Source organism: Salvelinus alpinus, chromosome 25 (genome assembly GCF_045679555.1).
Source record: "Salvelinus alpinus chromosome 25, SLU_Salpinus.1, whole genome shotgun sequence".
In the NCBI taxonomy this organism is placed as follows: domain Eukaryota; kingdom Metazoa; phylum Chordata; class Actinopteri; order Salmoniformes; family Salmonidae; genus Salvelinus; species Salvelinus alpinus.
Window position 1 is genome coordinate 21,952,757 of NC_092110.1, and position 16,325 is coordinate 21,969,081.

General features: G+C 42.8%; 1 protein-coding gene across 1 annotated transcript in view; it reads left to right on the plus strand.

The window, feature by feature from the left end:
- Positions 1-16,325, plus strand: part of LOC139553626 (formin-like) — an 88,255-nt gene that overhangs the window by 13,097 nt on the left and 58,833 nt on the right. Inside the window, exon 3 of the mRNA XM_071366166.1 lies at positions 6,646-6,809. Coding sequence (XP_071222267.1) covers positions 6,646-6,809 — 164 coding nt within the window. The remainder of the gene's footprint in view (positions 1-6,645; positions 6,810-16,325) is intronic.

Genomic DNA, 16,325 nt, shown 5'->3' on the forward strand with positions numbered 1-16,325 from the left:
TTATGTCAATATAGGACTGTCAATATAGGACTCTGTTTTACTGTGGATATAGATACTTATGTACCTATTTCCTCCAGCATCTTCACAAGGTTCTTTGCTGTTGTTCTGGGATTGATTTGCACTTTTCGCACCAAAGTATGTTCACCTCTAGGAGACAGAACGCATCTCCTTCCTGAGCGGTATGATGGCTGCGTGGTCCCATGGTGTTTATACTTACGTACTATTGTTTGTACAGATGAACGTGGTACCTTCAGGCGTTTGGAAATTGCTCCCAAGGATGAACCAGACTTGTGGACGCCAAAGAACTTGAAGCTCTCAACCTGCTCCACTACAGCCCCGTCTACCTCAGGCGAGCAAAACCTTGAGACTTCCTTAGATATCGTGCACCAGCTGTTGTTTACATATATGCATAGGCCCCCACCCCATGTCTTACCAGAGGCTGCTGTTCTATCCTGCTGATAGAGTGTATAACCCGCCAGCTGTAAGTTCTTAATGTCGTCGTTCAGCCACGACTCTGTGAAACATAGATATTAAAGTTTTTAATGTTCCGTTGTTTGGATATACGTGCTTTCAGTTCGTCCCATTTATTTTCCAGCGATTGAACGTTAACTAGCAGAATGGAAGGCAAAGGCAGATTAGCCACTCGTCGCCTGATCCTTACAAGGCACCCTGATCTTTTTCCGCGAAATCTCAGTTTCCTTCTCCAGCGAATGATGGGGATCTGGGCCTGGTTGGGTGTCTGTATTATATCCCTCCCATCCGTCTCATTGAAGAAAAACTCTTTGTCTAATCTGAGGTGAGTAATCGCAGTTCAAATGTCCAGAAGTTTTTTTCGGTCATAAGAGACATTATGTACAAACAAGATAAGAACAACACGAAAAAACTAACAAAATAGCATGGTTGGTTAAGAGCCGATAAGAGGGCAGCACTCCCCTCCTGCGCCATCATGTGCCAACTTTAAAGTTTGGTGGAGGAAGAGTAATGGTCTGCGGCTGTATTTCATGGCCCCTTAGTTCCAGTGAAGGGAAATCTTAAGGCTACAGCATACAATGACATTCTAGATGATTCTGTGCTTCAAACTTTGTGGCAAAGGTTTGGGGAAGGCCCTTTCCTGTTTCAGCATGACAATGCCCCCATGCACAAAGTGAGGTCCATGCAAAAGTGGTTTGTTGAGATTGGTGTGGAAGAACTTGACTGGCCTGCACAGAGCCTCACCTCAACCCCATCTAACACCTTTGGAATGAATTGGAACGCCGACTGCGAGCCAGGCATAATCGCCCCCAACATCAGTGCCCAACTTTACTAATGCTCTTGTGGCTGAATGGAAGCAAGTCCCCACAGCAATGTTCCAACATCTAGTGGAAAGCCTTCCCAGAAGAGTGGAGGCTGTTATAGCAGCAAAAGGGGTACCAACTTCATATTAATGCTCATGGTTTTGGAATGAGATGTTCGACGAGCAGGTGTCCACATACTTTTAGTCATGTACTCTAATTGTAAATTGACACGTCATTGTTTTTTTACTTAAAAAAAATAATAATTTCCCCCTTTTCTCCCCATTTTTCGTGGTATCCAATCGCTAGTAATTACTATCTTGTCTCATCGCTACAACTCCCGTACGGGCTCGGGAGAGACGAAGGTCGAAAGCCACGCGTCCTCCGAAGCACAACCCAACCAAGCCGCACTGCTTCTTAACACAGCGCGCCTCCAACCCGGAAGCCAGCCGCACCAATGTGTCGGAGGAAACACCGTGCACCTCGCCCCCTTGGTTAGCACGCACTGCGCCCGGCCCGCCACAGGAGTCGCTGGAGCGCGATGAGACAAGGATATCCCTACCGGCCAAACCCTCCCTAACCCGGACGACGCTAGCCCAATTGTGCGTCGCCCCACGGACCTCCCGGTCGCGGCCGGCTGCGACAGAGCCTGGGCGCGAACCCAGAGACTCTGGTGGCGCAGCTAGCACTGCGATGCAGTGCCCTAGACCACTGCGCCACCCGGGAGGCCCGACACGTCATTGTTTGAACATTTCGTGCACTTGTTTTTATGCAAATTGAGGTTTGCTTTTTAGTTAATACTGCTGGAAAGCCTACTAGCTTTATGAGCTTCATCTATTGTTTGATGTGTGACCCACATGTTAAATGCTACAGTAAATAGCCACTGCCAATTTATACAACCACACCACATGTTTTTGCATCCCACTTAGACATTTTGTTATCTTGTTGCTATTTTGCATAGCTTAATCACGTATGCATATTGCTATTGATTTGTTTAATAATTGTATATTTTTATATTACAATTTATAAATATTATAGCATTAGATAACCTAATTGTGCATTTATGTATCTATCATTATTGCTTGTTATTATTTGCTATTTATTTATCTCCCTACAGACATACTACGTTACCTACCGGCTGGACAGTCCTAACCAAAGCTAATCAAGACAAGAATTAGACAAATTCCAACTGAACTGTCAACAATCTAACTCAACTGTACTGTGATTCAATCCATCTGAACAACCTTACATGCAATGTACCATCATCTGAATATAAAGTCTCAGGTCAGAGACATTAGCATAATGGATGAGTGGTAGATTACATTGAGCCATGGGATGAAGTTTTGTACAAGTTTTGTATAAGTGCTACTGTCAACATTAGTAGTCAATGTCTGTGTTTTGTTTCCATTAATGTGAAATAAAATGCCATATTTCTGTTGATTTTGGAGAATATTAAAATTATACATTTATTTATTATATATATATTTTTTAATTTCACCTTTATTTAACCAGGTAGGCTAGTTGAGAACAAGTTCTCAATTGCAATTGCGACCTGGCCAAGATAACGCAAAGCAGTTCGACACATACAACAACACAGAGTTACACATGGAATAAACAAACATACAGTCAATAATACAGTAGAAAAAGTCTGTATACAGTATGTGCAAATGAGGTAGGATAAGGGAAGTAAGGCAATGAATAGGCCATGGTGGCGAAGTAATTACAATATAGCAATTAAACACTGGAATGGTAGATGTGCAGAAGATGAATGTGCAAGTAGAGATACTGGGGTACAAAGGAGCAAGATAAATAAATAAATACAGTATGGGGATGGGGTAGTTGGATGGGCTATTTACAGATGGGCTATGTACAGGGGCAGTGATCTGTGAGCTGCTCTGACAGCTGGTGCTTAAAGCTAGTGAGGGAGATATGAGTCTCCAGCTTCAGTGATTTTTGCAGTTCGTTCCAGTCATTTGCAGCAGCGAACTGGAAGGAAAGGCAGCCAAAGGAAGAATTGGCTTTGGGGGTGACCAGTGAGATATACCTGCTGGAGCGCGTGCTACGGGTGGGTGCTGCTTTGGTGACCAGTGAGCTGAGATAAGGCGGGGCTTTACCTAGCAGAGACTTGTAGATGACCTGGAGCCAGTGAAATATCTTACAAATCTTTAAACTGTCTTACTTTATCAATATACAAATGAGAAAGACCTGTTGTTTTGTCTTGTGATAATTTGCAATGAAAATATAAAGCATTTGAAGCTTCAAAATCATGTCTTGAAATTTTTTATTTTGTACTCAATAATTATTATCTTGAACAAATGTATTAATTTGTATTTTCACAGAAGTATATTTTCTCGTGTCCTTTGTTCAAGCATACTACTGTACATTTGAACTTTTGGAATGACCAATGAGTTTATTAACACCATATATGAGCCAGGAATATACAATAAGAGGGACTCCTTTAGAGAGTGGAAACAAAACCAAAAGAGAAGGGATCTTATAGTGTGTGAGAGTTGAGCATCTTATGCAGCATGAGGTTAGTTACAGTGCCTTGCAAAAGTAATTATCCCCCTTGGAGTTTTTCCTATTTTGTTGCATTACAACCTGTAATTTAAATGGATTTTTATTTGGATTTCATGGACATACACAAAATAGTCCAAATTGGTGAAGTGAAATGAAAAAAATTACTTTTATCAAAGAATTCAAAAAAAAAAAAAAAAGGAAAAGTGGTGCGTGCATATGTATTCACCCCCTTTGCTATGAAGCCCCTAAATAAGATCTGGTGCAACCAATTACCTTCAGAAGTCACATAATTACTTTTAAAAAAGTCCACCTGTGCGCAATCTAAGTGTCACATGATCTGTCACATGACCTCAGTATATATACACCTGTTCTGAAAGGCCCCAGAATCTGCAACACCACTAAGCAAGGGGCACCACCAAGTAAACGGCACCATGAAGACCATGGAGCTCTCCAAACAGGTCAGGGACAAAGTTGTGGAGAAGTAGAGATCATGGTTGGGTTATAAAAAAATATCCGAAACTTTGAACATCCCACGGAGCACCATTAAATCCATTATAAAAAAAATGGAAAGAATATAGCACCACAACAAACCTGCCAAGAGAGGGCCACCCACCAAAACTCACGGACCAGGCAAGGAGAGTATTAATCAGAGAGGCAACAAAGAGACCAAAGATAACCCTGAAGGAGCTGCAAAGCTCCACAGCGGAGATTGGAGTATCTGTCCATAGGACCACTTAGAGCCGTATACTCCACATAGCTGGGCTTTACGGAAGAGTGGCCAGAAAGAAGCTATTGCTTAAAGAAAAAAATAAGAAACATGTTTGGTGTTCACCAAAAGGCATGTGGGAGACTCCAAAAACATATGGAAGAAGGTGCTCTGGTCAAATGAGAAAATGCTATGTCTGGCGCAAACCCAACACCTCCTATCGTCCCGAGAGCACCATCCCCACAGTGAAGCATGATGGTGGCAGTATCATGCTGTGGGGATGTTTTTCATCGGCAGGGACTGGGAAACTGGTCAGAATTGAAGGAATGATGGATGGCGCTAAATACAGGGAAATTCTTGAGGAAAGCCTGTTTGTCTTTCAGAGATTTGAGACTGGAATGGAGGTTCACCTTCCAGCAGGACAATGGCCATAAGCATACTGCTAAAGCAACACTTGAGTGGTTTAAGGGGAAACATTTAAATGTCTTGGAATGGCCTAGTCAAAGCCCAGACCTCAATCCAATTGAGAATCTGTGGTATAACTTAAATATTGCTGTACACCTGCGGAACCCATCCAACTTGAAGGAGATGGAGCAGTTTTGTCTTCAAGAATGGGCAAAAATCCCAGTGGCAAGATGTGCCAAGCTTATAGAGACATACCCCAAGAGACTTTGCAGCTGTAATTGCTGCAAAAGGTGTCTCTACAAAGTATTGACTTTGGGGGGGTGAATAGTTATTCACGCTCAAGTTTTCTTGTTTGTTTCACAATAAAACATATTTTGCATCTTCAAAGTGGTAGGCATGTTGTGTAATTCAAATTATACAACCCCCTTAAAATCCATTTTAATTCCAGGTTGTAAGGCAACAAAATAGGAAAAATGCCAAGGGGGTGAATACTTTCGCAAACCACTGTACCTCTCAGTTTAAACTTATTATTTATCTAAACAACAGGTTGAAGTGATAGCAGTGTGACCCTCCTGTGAAGGTGTTGTATTACAGCATGAGAAAACCCTGAGTTGAGGTTGTTGAGCATCAGTGCGTTCATTGTGAACTGTTTCTCTATTCCTCTTTCTCCCCCACCTCTGTCTTTATCGTACTTCAGCGCTTCTCAAATCAAATTGTATTCATCACATGCTTTGTAAACAACAGGTGTAGACTAAAAGTGAAATGTTTACTCCCAAGGCGAAGAATGCAGGAAGTATTTTCACTGTGTGTGAGAGTACCACGTGTGCATATGTGTACGTGTCAATGTGGATGTGACAGTATTATTTTGTGAGATGCACTGTTGTGTTATGTTTTTGGGGAGCGCACAATACTAGTCTACCCTTGACATTATTTGTGCTCATAGGCTGGAGGGGTGATGGACTATGGATGAGGTTGTCTCTGAGCTATGAATCACAAAGTCCAAATGACTCTGAATCCATCTTTCCCTGTAGGCTGAAGGGAGTGGATGTGTTTGAGGATTATCTCAGAATATGGATTAGGATATGGATGAGAGACTCTACTCACAATAGCCCTGTTCTTGCAGCTCTGTTCCACCATAGTTTAGCCAGAACCTAGCCTTATCTAGTCAGATTTAGTCAGGTTTAGTCTCTCTGAGTGGGCTAGATGTCGGCTGCTCTCCTCTCCAATCCCTGACAACAGAAAAGATGTGTTACAGTGAGTGAAACACAAACACGCTGTTGGTCTGGTTTCTTTAGCCAATTGTTTTAGAGAAGAGCGTATTACCATTCCCTAGGTAATGTACTCTGTTACAGTCCTGCGATGGCCAATGCATTGACTCATATACAGAAATCCATATTGGTTATAGTGTCATTTGTTTTAGAGGGCACTGTTCTTTATCAGATCAGAGGGCGGTTGGTGGTCCTCAGGCTGAAGCAAGTCTAGCTATGTGCAGTATATAAAACACATCTGTACCCTGCAGCAGAGATGTGCTTGTCTTTGATTTTTTAAAGCTACGATGCCTGCTTTCTACCTCCACCCACTTGATCCATTCAGCATACATGCCGGCTCTGTTGCTCTGTAAAATCCCTCCCTAACAGAGGGTGTGTTTCAGTCTATTCTAATACACCTGTTATTACAATTCATTACAACTCATTATTGTGTGTTTACGTGTGTGCATATGTGTGTTTGTGTGTGTGTGTGTAGAGGAGGCCGATATCTGGATGCTGGACGGTGATGATACCATCTCCCAGACCCAGGACTCCCTGAACCGTGTCTCCCGTCCCAATCACCTGGACTTCCTCAGGATCACGCCCCCAGAGGATGACATCATCGGAGATACCCCCTACTACCCTCAACTGGAGTGCACGGTGAGAGCTGCTGCACCCACACATTTAGCTAACAGCAATAGATCATAGGAAAGAACTGGCCAAGGTGTAACTAGGCCCTAGAGTTTTTCCTGGTCAGGTGGGTCACATGGTCAGGAACACCTCTGGCCCTAATTGATACTGTATAAAGGTCACTACACAATAGCATTAGTCATCCTCCATTACGTATCCGCTTTCAGAGCAGTGTAGCATGACAGTGTTGTTCCCTCAGGGTTCCAGGCCAGCGAGTACTCCAATCTACTGAAGCGCTAAACCACCTGATCATGATTTCCGCCAGTTGCGTTAACATTAAGAGATCTGGGATGTGGTGCTGTGGTCCTTGGTGGTTCAGAGCCCAGGACGGACTCTAGCTACTCTACTAACCCCTTCACCTAGGTGCAATGTGTCTCAAGGTGTTTTCACTACTGAAGCCAATCATCCATCCAAACATCAGCCATTTGTCGCAGGCAGGGTAGTGTCAGATGATGTTGAAGTAATATAGCTACAGGTTCACCTGCCTCACCTAAAGCCTATTCTCATAGGAAGTTGCTGTAGACTCCCGACCGCTAAAAGTCCGTTTTTGGACTATATGTGTGAAATGCTTGATAATGTATTTGATATCAACAGATACCTAAGTATATTTTCTGGGTGACCTAAGTATTGACTGATTGTCATCAAGCTGTCCACTCAAAAATAATCTTCAAGCTGTAACCGATTCCTGCAATGAATCGTGAATAATGATGAGTGAGAAAGTTACAGACATACAAATATCATACCTACAATGCTAACCATCATGCTAACCTCTCACCATTACAATAACAGGGGAGGTTAGCATTTTTGAGCGGGTATAATATTTGTGCATCTGCAACTTTCTCACTCATCATTATTCAAGATTCATTCAGGACTATCCGTAATCATGGTAGCATCCACATTAATGTAGAAGTGTTTACAAACATATACTATTCTTATTTACAATAAAAGTGACTCCAAATTACACAATACATTATTTACCATTAATTTCTATTGGGCACAAAATGATCTGAAACACAACCAAAACAAACAGCAAATGCATCGAACAAGTTTGTAGAGTCACAAGCTTGATGTAATCTTTGCGTGCTAGAAATATGGGACCAAATACTAAACTTTTTACCACTTTAATATACTTATACATTACCGTTCATTACCGTTCAAAAGAAATGTCCTTACTTTTGAAAGAAAAGCTACTTTTTTGTGCATTAAAATAACATCAAATTGATCAGAAATACAGTGTAGACTTTATGTTGTAAATGACTATTGTAGCTGGAAATGGCAGATTTTTTTATGGAATATCTACATTGGCGTACAGAGGCCCATTATCAGCAACCATCATTCCTGTGTTCCAATGGCACGTTGTGTTAGCTAATCCAAGTTTATCATTTTAAAAGGCTAATTGATCATTAGAAAACCCTTTTGCAATTATGTTAGCACAGCTGAAAACTGGCCTTCTTTAGACTAGTTAGCCTTTGCTGTAAAATGGCACCGGAAGAAATGGCAGCAGTTTTATGGGCGCCCAACCAATTGTGCTATTATATGTTTTCTTTCGCATTATTTGTAACTTATTTTGTACATAATGTTTCTGCAACCATATCTTACGGCAAAAAAGAGCTTCTGGATATCAGAACAGCGATCACTCACCTCGGATTAGACAAAGATTTTTTCTACAACAAAGACGACGCACAGGACATTCTCCAAACACCCCACAGGACCGACATCCCCGCTATTTGCAAGAGAAAGCGACGCAGGTACAGAGGACAAAGAGCTGGATGCCTGGTCAGGACCCGGAGAAGGCGACTGGGAAAGCTGCCTTTACCGTCAATACTACTCGCCAACGTGCAATCATTGGACAATAAATTAGACGAGGTACGATCACGAATATCCTACCAACGGGACATCAGAAACTGTAATATCCTATGCTTCACGGAATCGTGGCTGAATGACGACATGGATATTCAGCTAAATATACGCTGCACCGGCAATATAGAACAGCACACTCCGGTAAGACGAGGGGGGGCGGTCTGTGCATATTTGTGAACAACAGCTGGTGCACGAAATCTAAGGAAGTCTCTAGATTTTGCTCGCCTGAAGTAGAGTATATTGTGATAAATTGCAGGCCACACTACTTGCCTAGAGAGTTTTCAGCTATACTTTTCGTGGCTGTTTATTTACCACCACAGACAGATGCTGGCACTAAGACCACACTCAGTCAGCTGCATAGAACAAAAAGAGAACAAACCACTCACCCAGAGGCGGCGCTCCTAGTGGCCGGAGACTTTAATGCAGGGAAACTTAAATCAGTTCTACCAAATTTCTATCAACATTTTAAATGTGCAACCAGTGGGAAAATAATTCTAGATCACCTGTACTCCACACACAGAGACGCGTACAAAGCTCTCCCTCGCACTCCATTTGGTAAATCCGACCACAACTCTATCCTCCTGATTCCTGCTTACAAGCAAAAATTAAAGCAGGAAGCACCAGTGACTGTGTCTATAAAAAAGTGGTCAGATGAAGCAGATGCTAAACTACAGGACTGTTTTGCTATAACAGACTGGAACATGTTCCGGGATTCTTCCGATGGCATTGAGAAGGACACCACATCAGTAACCGGCTTTATCAATAAGTGCATCGAGGATGTCGTCCCCACAGTGACTGTACGTACATACCTCAACCAGAAACCATGGATTACAGGCAACATTCGGACTGAGCTAAAGGGTAGAGCTGCTGCTAACCCGGAAGCTTATAAGAAATCCTGCTATGCCCTGCGACGAACCATCAAACAGGCAAAGTGTCAATACAGGGCTAAGATTGAATCATACTACACTGGCTCCGACGCTCGTCTTATGTAGCAGTGTTTGCAAACTATTACAGACTACAAAGGAAGCACAGCTGCGAGCTGCCCAGTGACACGAGCCTACCAGATGAGCTAAATCACTTCTATGCTCGCTTCGAGGCAAGCAACACTGAGGCATGCATGAGAGCATCAGCTGTTCCGGACGACTGTGTGATCACACTCTCCGTAGCCGACGTGAGTAAGACCTTTAACTTCTTTATGATAGGGGGCAGCATTTTCACTTTTGGATGAATTGCGTGCCCATAGTGAACTGCCTCCTACTCTGTCCCAGATGCTAATATATGCATATTATTATTACTATTGGATATAAAACACTCTGAAGTTTCTAAAACTGTTTGAATGATGTCTGTGAGTATAACAGAACTCATATGGCAGGCAACAACCTGAGAAAAAATCCAAACAGGAGGTGAGAATTCTGAGACTGGTCAATGTTCAACTCATCGCCGATTCAATTCCCTGTAAGATATGGATCTGTTTGCACTTCCTACGCCTTCCACTAGATGTCAACAGTCTGTAGAACGTGGAATGAAGCTTTTGCTGTGTTGTGGGGCCGGATAGGAGGGGAATGAGTCAGTGGTCTGGCAGATTGCCAGTTCCTGGTCATGCGCTTTCCTCATGATATCGCCTTGCGTTCCATAACTTCTACAGACATGAAGGAATGCTCCGGTTGGAACGGTATTGGATATATATGATAACAACATCCTGAAGATTGATTCTCTACTTAGTTTGACCAGTTTATTCGACCTGTTATATAACTTTTTGAAGTTTTCGTCCGAGTTCGCCTGCATTTGCGCGAACGTTTGGACATGTGCACTAAACATGCTAGCAAAAGTAGCTACTTAGACATAAGTAATGGACATTATCGAACAAAACAACGATTTATTGTGGAACTAGGATTCCTGGGAGTGCATTCTGATGAAGATGATCAAAGGTAAGGGAATATTTATGATGTAATTTCTGTTGACTCCATCATGGCGGAGAAATGTTGTTATGTTTGAGCGCCGTCTCAGATTATTGCATGGTGTGCTTTTTACGTAAAGCTTTTTTGAAATCTGACACAGCGGTTGCATTAAGAACAAGTGTATCTTTAATTATATGTAAAACATGTATCTTTCATCAAAGTTTATGATGAGTATTTCTGTTATTTGACGTGGCTCTCTGCAATTTCTCCGGATATTTTGAAGGCATTTCTGAACATGGCGCCAATGTAAACCGAGATTTGTGGATATAAATATGCACATTATCGAACAAAACATAAATGTATTGTGTAACATGATGCCCTATGAGTGTCATCTGATGAAGATCATCAAAGATTAATTTTATCTCTATTTCTGCTTTTTGTGACTACTATCTTTTGCTGGGAAAATGGCTGTGTTTTTCTGTGGCTATGTACTGAGCTAACATAATCGTTTGGTGTGCTTTCACCGTAAATCCTTTTTTAAATCAGACATGTTGGCTGGATTCACAACATGTGTAGCTTTAATTTGGTGTCTTTCATGTGTGATTTCATGAAAGATTGATTTTTATAGTAATATATTTGAATTTGGCGCGATACATTTTTCTGGCTTTTGGCCAAGTGGGACGCTACCGTCCCACATATCCCAGAGAAGTTAAACAGGTCAACATACACAAGGCTGCGGGGCCAGACTGATTACCAGGACGTGTGCTCCGGGCATGTGCTGACCAACGGGCAGGTGTCTTCACTGACATTTTCAACATGTCCCTGATTGAGTCTGTAATACCAACATGTTTCAAGCAGACCACCATAGTCTCTGTGTCCAAGAACACAAAGGCAACCTGCCTAAATGACTACAGACCCGTAGCACTCACGTCCGTAGCCATGAAGTGCTTTGAAAGGTTGGTAATGGCTCACATCAACACCATTATCCCAGAAACCCTAGACCCACTCCAATTTGCATACCGCCTAAACAGATCCACAGATGATGTAATCTCTATTGCACTCCACACTGCCCTTTCCCACCTGTACAAAAGGAACACTTATGTGAGAATGCTATTCATTGACTACAGCTCAGCATTCAACACCATAGTACCCTCAAAGCTCATCACTAAACTAAGGATCCTGGGACTAAACACCTCCCTCTGCAACTGGATCCTGGACTTCCTGACGGGCCGCCCCCAGGTGGTGAGGGTAGGTAGCAACACATCTGCCACGCTGATCCTCAACACTGGAGTTCCACAGGGGTGCATGCTCAGTCCTCTCGTGTACTCCCTGTTCACCCACAACTACATGGCCAGGCACGACTCCAACACCATCATTAAGTTTGCAGACGACACAACAGTGGTAGGCCTGATCATAGACAACGACGAGACAGCCTATAGGGAGGAGGTCAGAGACCTGGCCGTGTGGTGCCAGTATAACAACCTATCCCTCAACGTAACCAAGACTAAGGAGATGATTGTGGACTCCAGGAAAAGGAGGACTGAGCCCCCCCATTCTCATCGACGGGGGGGCTGTAGTGGAGCAGATTGAGAGCTTCAAGTTCCTCGGTGTCCACATCAACAACAAACTAGAATGGTCCAAACACACCAAGACAGTCGTGAAGAGGGCACAACAAAGCCTATTCCCCCTCCTCACCTCCTGACGTGTTGCATCACTGCCTGGTACGGCAATTGCTCGGCCTCTGACCGCATGGCACTACAGAGGGTAGTGCGTATGGCCCAGTACATCACTGGGGCTAAGCTGCCTGCCATCCAGGACCTCTACACCAAGTGGTGTCAGAGGAAAGCCCTACAAATTGTCAAATACCCCAGCCACCCCAGTCATAGACTGTTCTCTCTACTACCGCATGGCAAGCTGTACCGGAGTGCCAAGTCTAGGACAAAAAGGCTTCTCAACAGTTTTTACCCTCAAGCCATAAGACTCATGAACAGGTAATCAAATGGCTACCCGGACTATTTGCGTGCCCCCCCCCCCCCCCCCCCCCAAACCCTCTTTTTACGCTGCTGCTACTCTCTGTTTATCATATATGCATAGTCACTTTAACTATACATTCATGTACATACTACCTCAATTGGGATGACCAACCAGTGCTCCCGCACATTGGCTAACCGGGCTATCTGCATTGTGTCCCACCACCCACCATCCGCCAACCCCTCTTTTACGCTACTGCTACTCTCTGTTCATCATATATGCATAGTCACTTTAACCATATCTACATGTACATACTACCTCAATCAGTCTGACTAACCGGTGTCTGTATGTAGCCTCGCTACTGTTATAGCCTCGCTACTGTATATAGCCTGTCTTTTTACTGTTGTTTTATTTCTTTACTTACTTATTGTTTACCTAACACCTTTTTTGCACTATTGGTTAGAGCCTGTAAGTAAGCATTTCACTCTAAGGTCTACACCTGTTGTATTCGGCGCATGTGACAAATAAACTTGATTTGATTTAGTTGAGTATCTGGAGCATCAGCATTTGTGGGTTCGATTACAGGCTCAAAATGGCCAGAAACAAATAACTTTCTTCTGAAACTCGTCACACTGTTCTTGTTCTGAGAAATTAAGGCTATTCCATCCGAGAAATTGCCAAGAAACTGAAGATCTCATACAATGCTGTGTACTACTCCCTTCACAGAACAGTGCAAACTGGCTCTAACCAGAATAGAAAGAGGAGTGGGAGGCCCGGGTGCACAACTGAGCAAGAGGACAAGAACATTAGAGTGTCTAGTTTGAGAAACATACGTCTCACAAGTCCTACACTGGCAGCTTTATTAAATTGTACCCGCAAAACACCAGTCTCAACGTCAACAGTGAAGAGGTGACTCCAGGATGCTGGCCTTCTAGGCAGAGTTGCAAAGGAAAAGCCATATCTCAGACTGGCCAATATAAAAAAAAAGATTAAGATGGGCAAAAGAACACAGACACTGGACAGAGAAACTCTGCCTAGAAGGCCAGCATCCCAGAGTCACCTCTTCACTGTTGACGTTGAGACTGGTGTTTTGCGGGTACTATTTAACGAAGCTGCCAGTGGAGGACTTGTGAGGCGTCTGTTTCTCAAAGGCCTGATGAAGGTGGAATGCTTCCTTCTGAAATGTTCTCCCATCTCCACAGATGAACTCTGGAGCTCACTCAGAGTGACCATCGGGTTCTTTGTCACCTCCCTGACCAAGGCCCTTCTCCCCCGATTGCTCAGTTTGGCCACGGCCAGCTTTAGGAAGAGTTTTGGTGGTTCCAAACTTCTTCCATTTTAAAATGATGGACCTTCAATGCAGCATAAATGTTTTGGTACCCTTCACCAGACCTGTGCCTCGACACAATCCTGTCTCGGAGCTCTACGGACAATTCCTTCGACCTCATGGCTTGGTTTTCGCTCTGACATGCACTGTCAACTGTGGGACCTTATATAGACAGATGTGTGCCTTTCCAAATCTTGTCCAATCAATAGAATTTGTTCTAGAAACATCTCAAGGATGATCAATGGAAACAAGATGCACCGGAGCTCAATTTCGAGTCTCATAGCAAAGGGTTTGAATACTTATGTAAATAAGGTATTTCTGTTTTTGTTTTTTCATACATTTGCAAGAATTTCTAAAACCTATTTTTGATTTGTCATTATGGGGTATTGTGTGTAGATCGATGAGGGAAAAAATGATTTAATCAATTTTAGAATAAGGCTGTAATGTAACAAAATGTGGAAAAATGCTTTCCAAATGCACTGTAAAATGTAACAACTTAACAATTCCTGTGTCTGTCTGTCAAGATTCCATCATGCCATTTGACTAGATTTGAAGGGTAGATTATTGTGTGGTTTGGGTGTGGTTGTGTGTCAGTTGTGACATAGCATAGTTTAATCAAAAGACACTCCCTGATCTTTGTTGTAGCATATCATAACAAAAGTAACCTGTCTCTGGTTTTACCTCTAGACTAGTGGTAGACTGTCTCAACATGAAGATACCCACATACTCATGTGTGGTGTGGCCTACGCTGGCATTGTAGTCATGGCATCCATTGTGGTGACTTAAATGCCATGGCATCCATTGTGGTGACTTGTTTTTCAAGTCACTTGTTACTTGATTGATAGACTGCTTTTCAACCATTGTACAGTAGTTGTGGTTAGGGCTGGGAATTGCCAGCGACATCATGATGCAATATTTTAATGATACTTAGGTCCTGATACGATATGTATTATGATTCTCACGATTCTATATGTATTGTGATTCGATACTGTGCTAAAAACACTAGTTGTAGTCAGTGGGAGATTTAAAGAAGAACCTCCTTACTGTCACTGTTACTCAGCTCCTCTCAGCCCTTCAATACAGGGTAAGTCGTGCTGAGGCCTGGCTATGTGGCTAGCTGATGGATTTACACTTAGTAAATTAAACACCAATGTGTAACGAATGTCGTCGGGAGAAGGAGAAGAGGACCACGGTGCAGCGTAGTAAGTATTCATAATACTTTTAATAAATACGAACACTTGAACAAAAAACGACAAACGAACAGTTCTGCAGGTGCAATAAACAAAACAGAAAATAACTACCCACCAAGCACAGGTGGGAATGAGGCTACCTAAGTATGGTTCTCAATCAGAAACAGCGATAGACAGCTGCCTCTGATTGAGAACCACACCAGGCCAAACACCTAGAAATACAAAACATAGAACAAAACATAGAATGCCCACCCCAACTCACGCCCTGACCAAACCAAAATAGAGACATAAACAAGGAACTAAGGTCAGGGTGTGACACAATGCTATTGATTTGATTACATATTGGGCCTCGCTCCAGGCTTGACAGCCACTGACTGACTATCTGTGGATTTGTTTTAAACCCCAGAAGATCAGAAATAATGTTTAAGTACAATAATAGTATTTTCTAATACATTATAAATATGATTATCTAATATATTATTAATGTTTACTAATGGCATGTTTTTGTCTTTGAACACAAACTGCATGTCTGGTTTGGTATGGGGCTCTAAATCACATTGACAACCATTGGTAATTCTTAATAGTCCTATGTCTGAAGGAATGCATTGAGCAGTGAACATTGGCTGCTAAGGCCAACTATGGCCTTAGTAGGGCTTTGAGCACCCTCTGAAAGTTAAATGACCAAGCAGCCCTAATTTCACCAAGTACTTTTCAGGCCTCTGTGCTCTGTTTTGTGCTAAAATCTGTCAAGTGGTAGTGCACATTGTGTTCAAATAAAAGTTGCTTGGTGCTAGATAGATTGTTGAACCCATCGTACCTCTTTGAAGCAGCAGGTTTTGTAGACTATACATATTGTAGTGTTGCTTGTCTGTGTACACTCAATATAAACTCACTGTACTAGAAAACTTGTTTGATGATTTGTATGTTTGCAGTTTATGATTTAGTGTCAAGACAAATCTTATCTAACGATATTCACACTATGAGATGAGGTAATTGAGACCTATTTTCTTCTCACCAAACTGTAGCAGCGTTAGCCCCTTGACATTAGCGGAGCTACTGACGGCACAAGATTGCAGTGTTGGTCAGGGATGGTCAGGTCTGGGCAGCAGCAGCAGACTGACTAATCACTACAGCTTAAGCCCTATGCTGTAATAGTACAGAGAGCAAAGAGCAGAGTAACACGGGGCTGGATCTCCCCTGCGCTCCACCTGACCATCAGGAGATTAGCTAGCCAACTAGC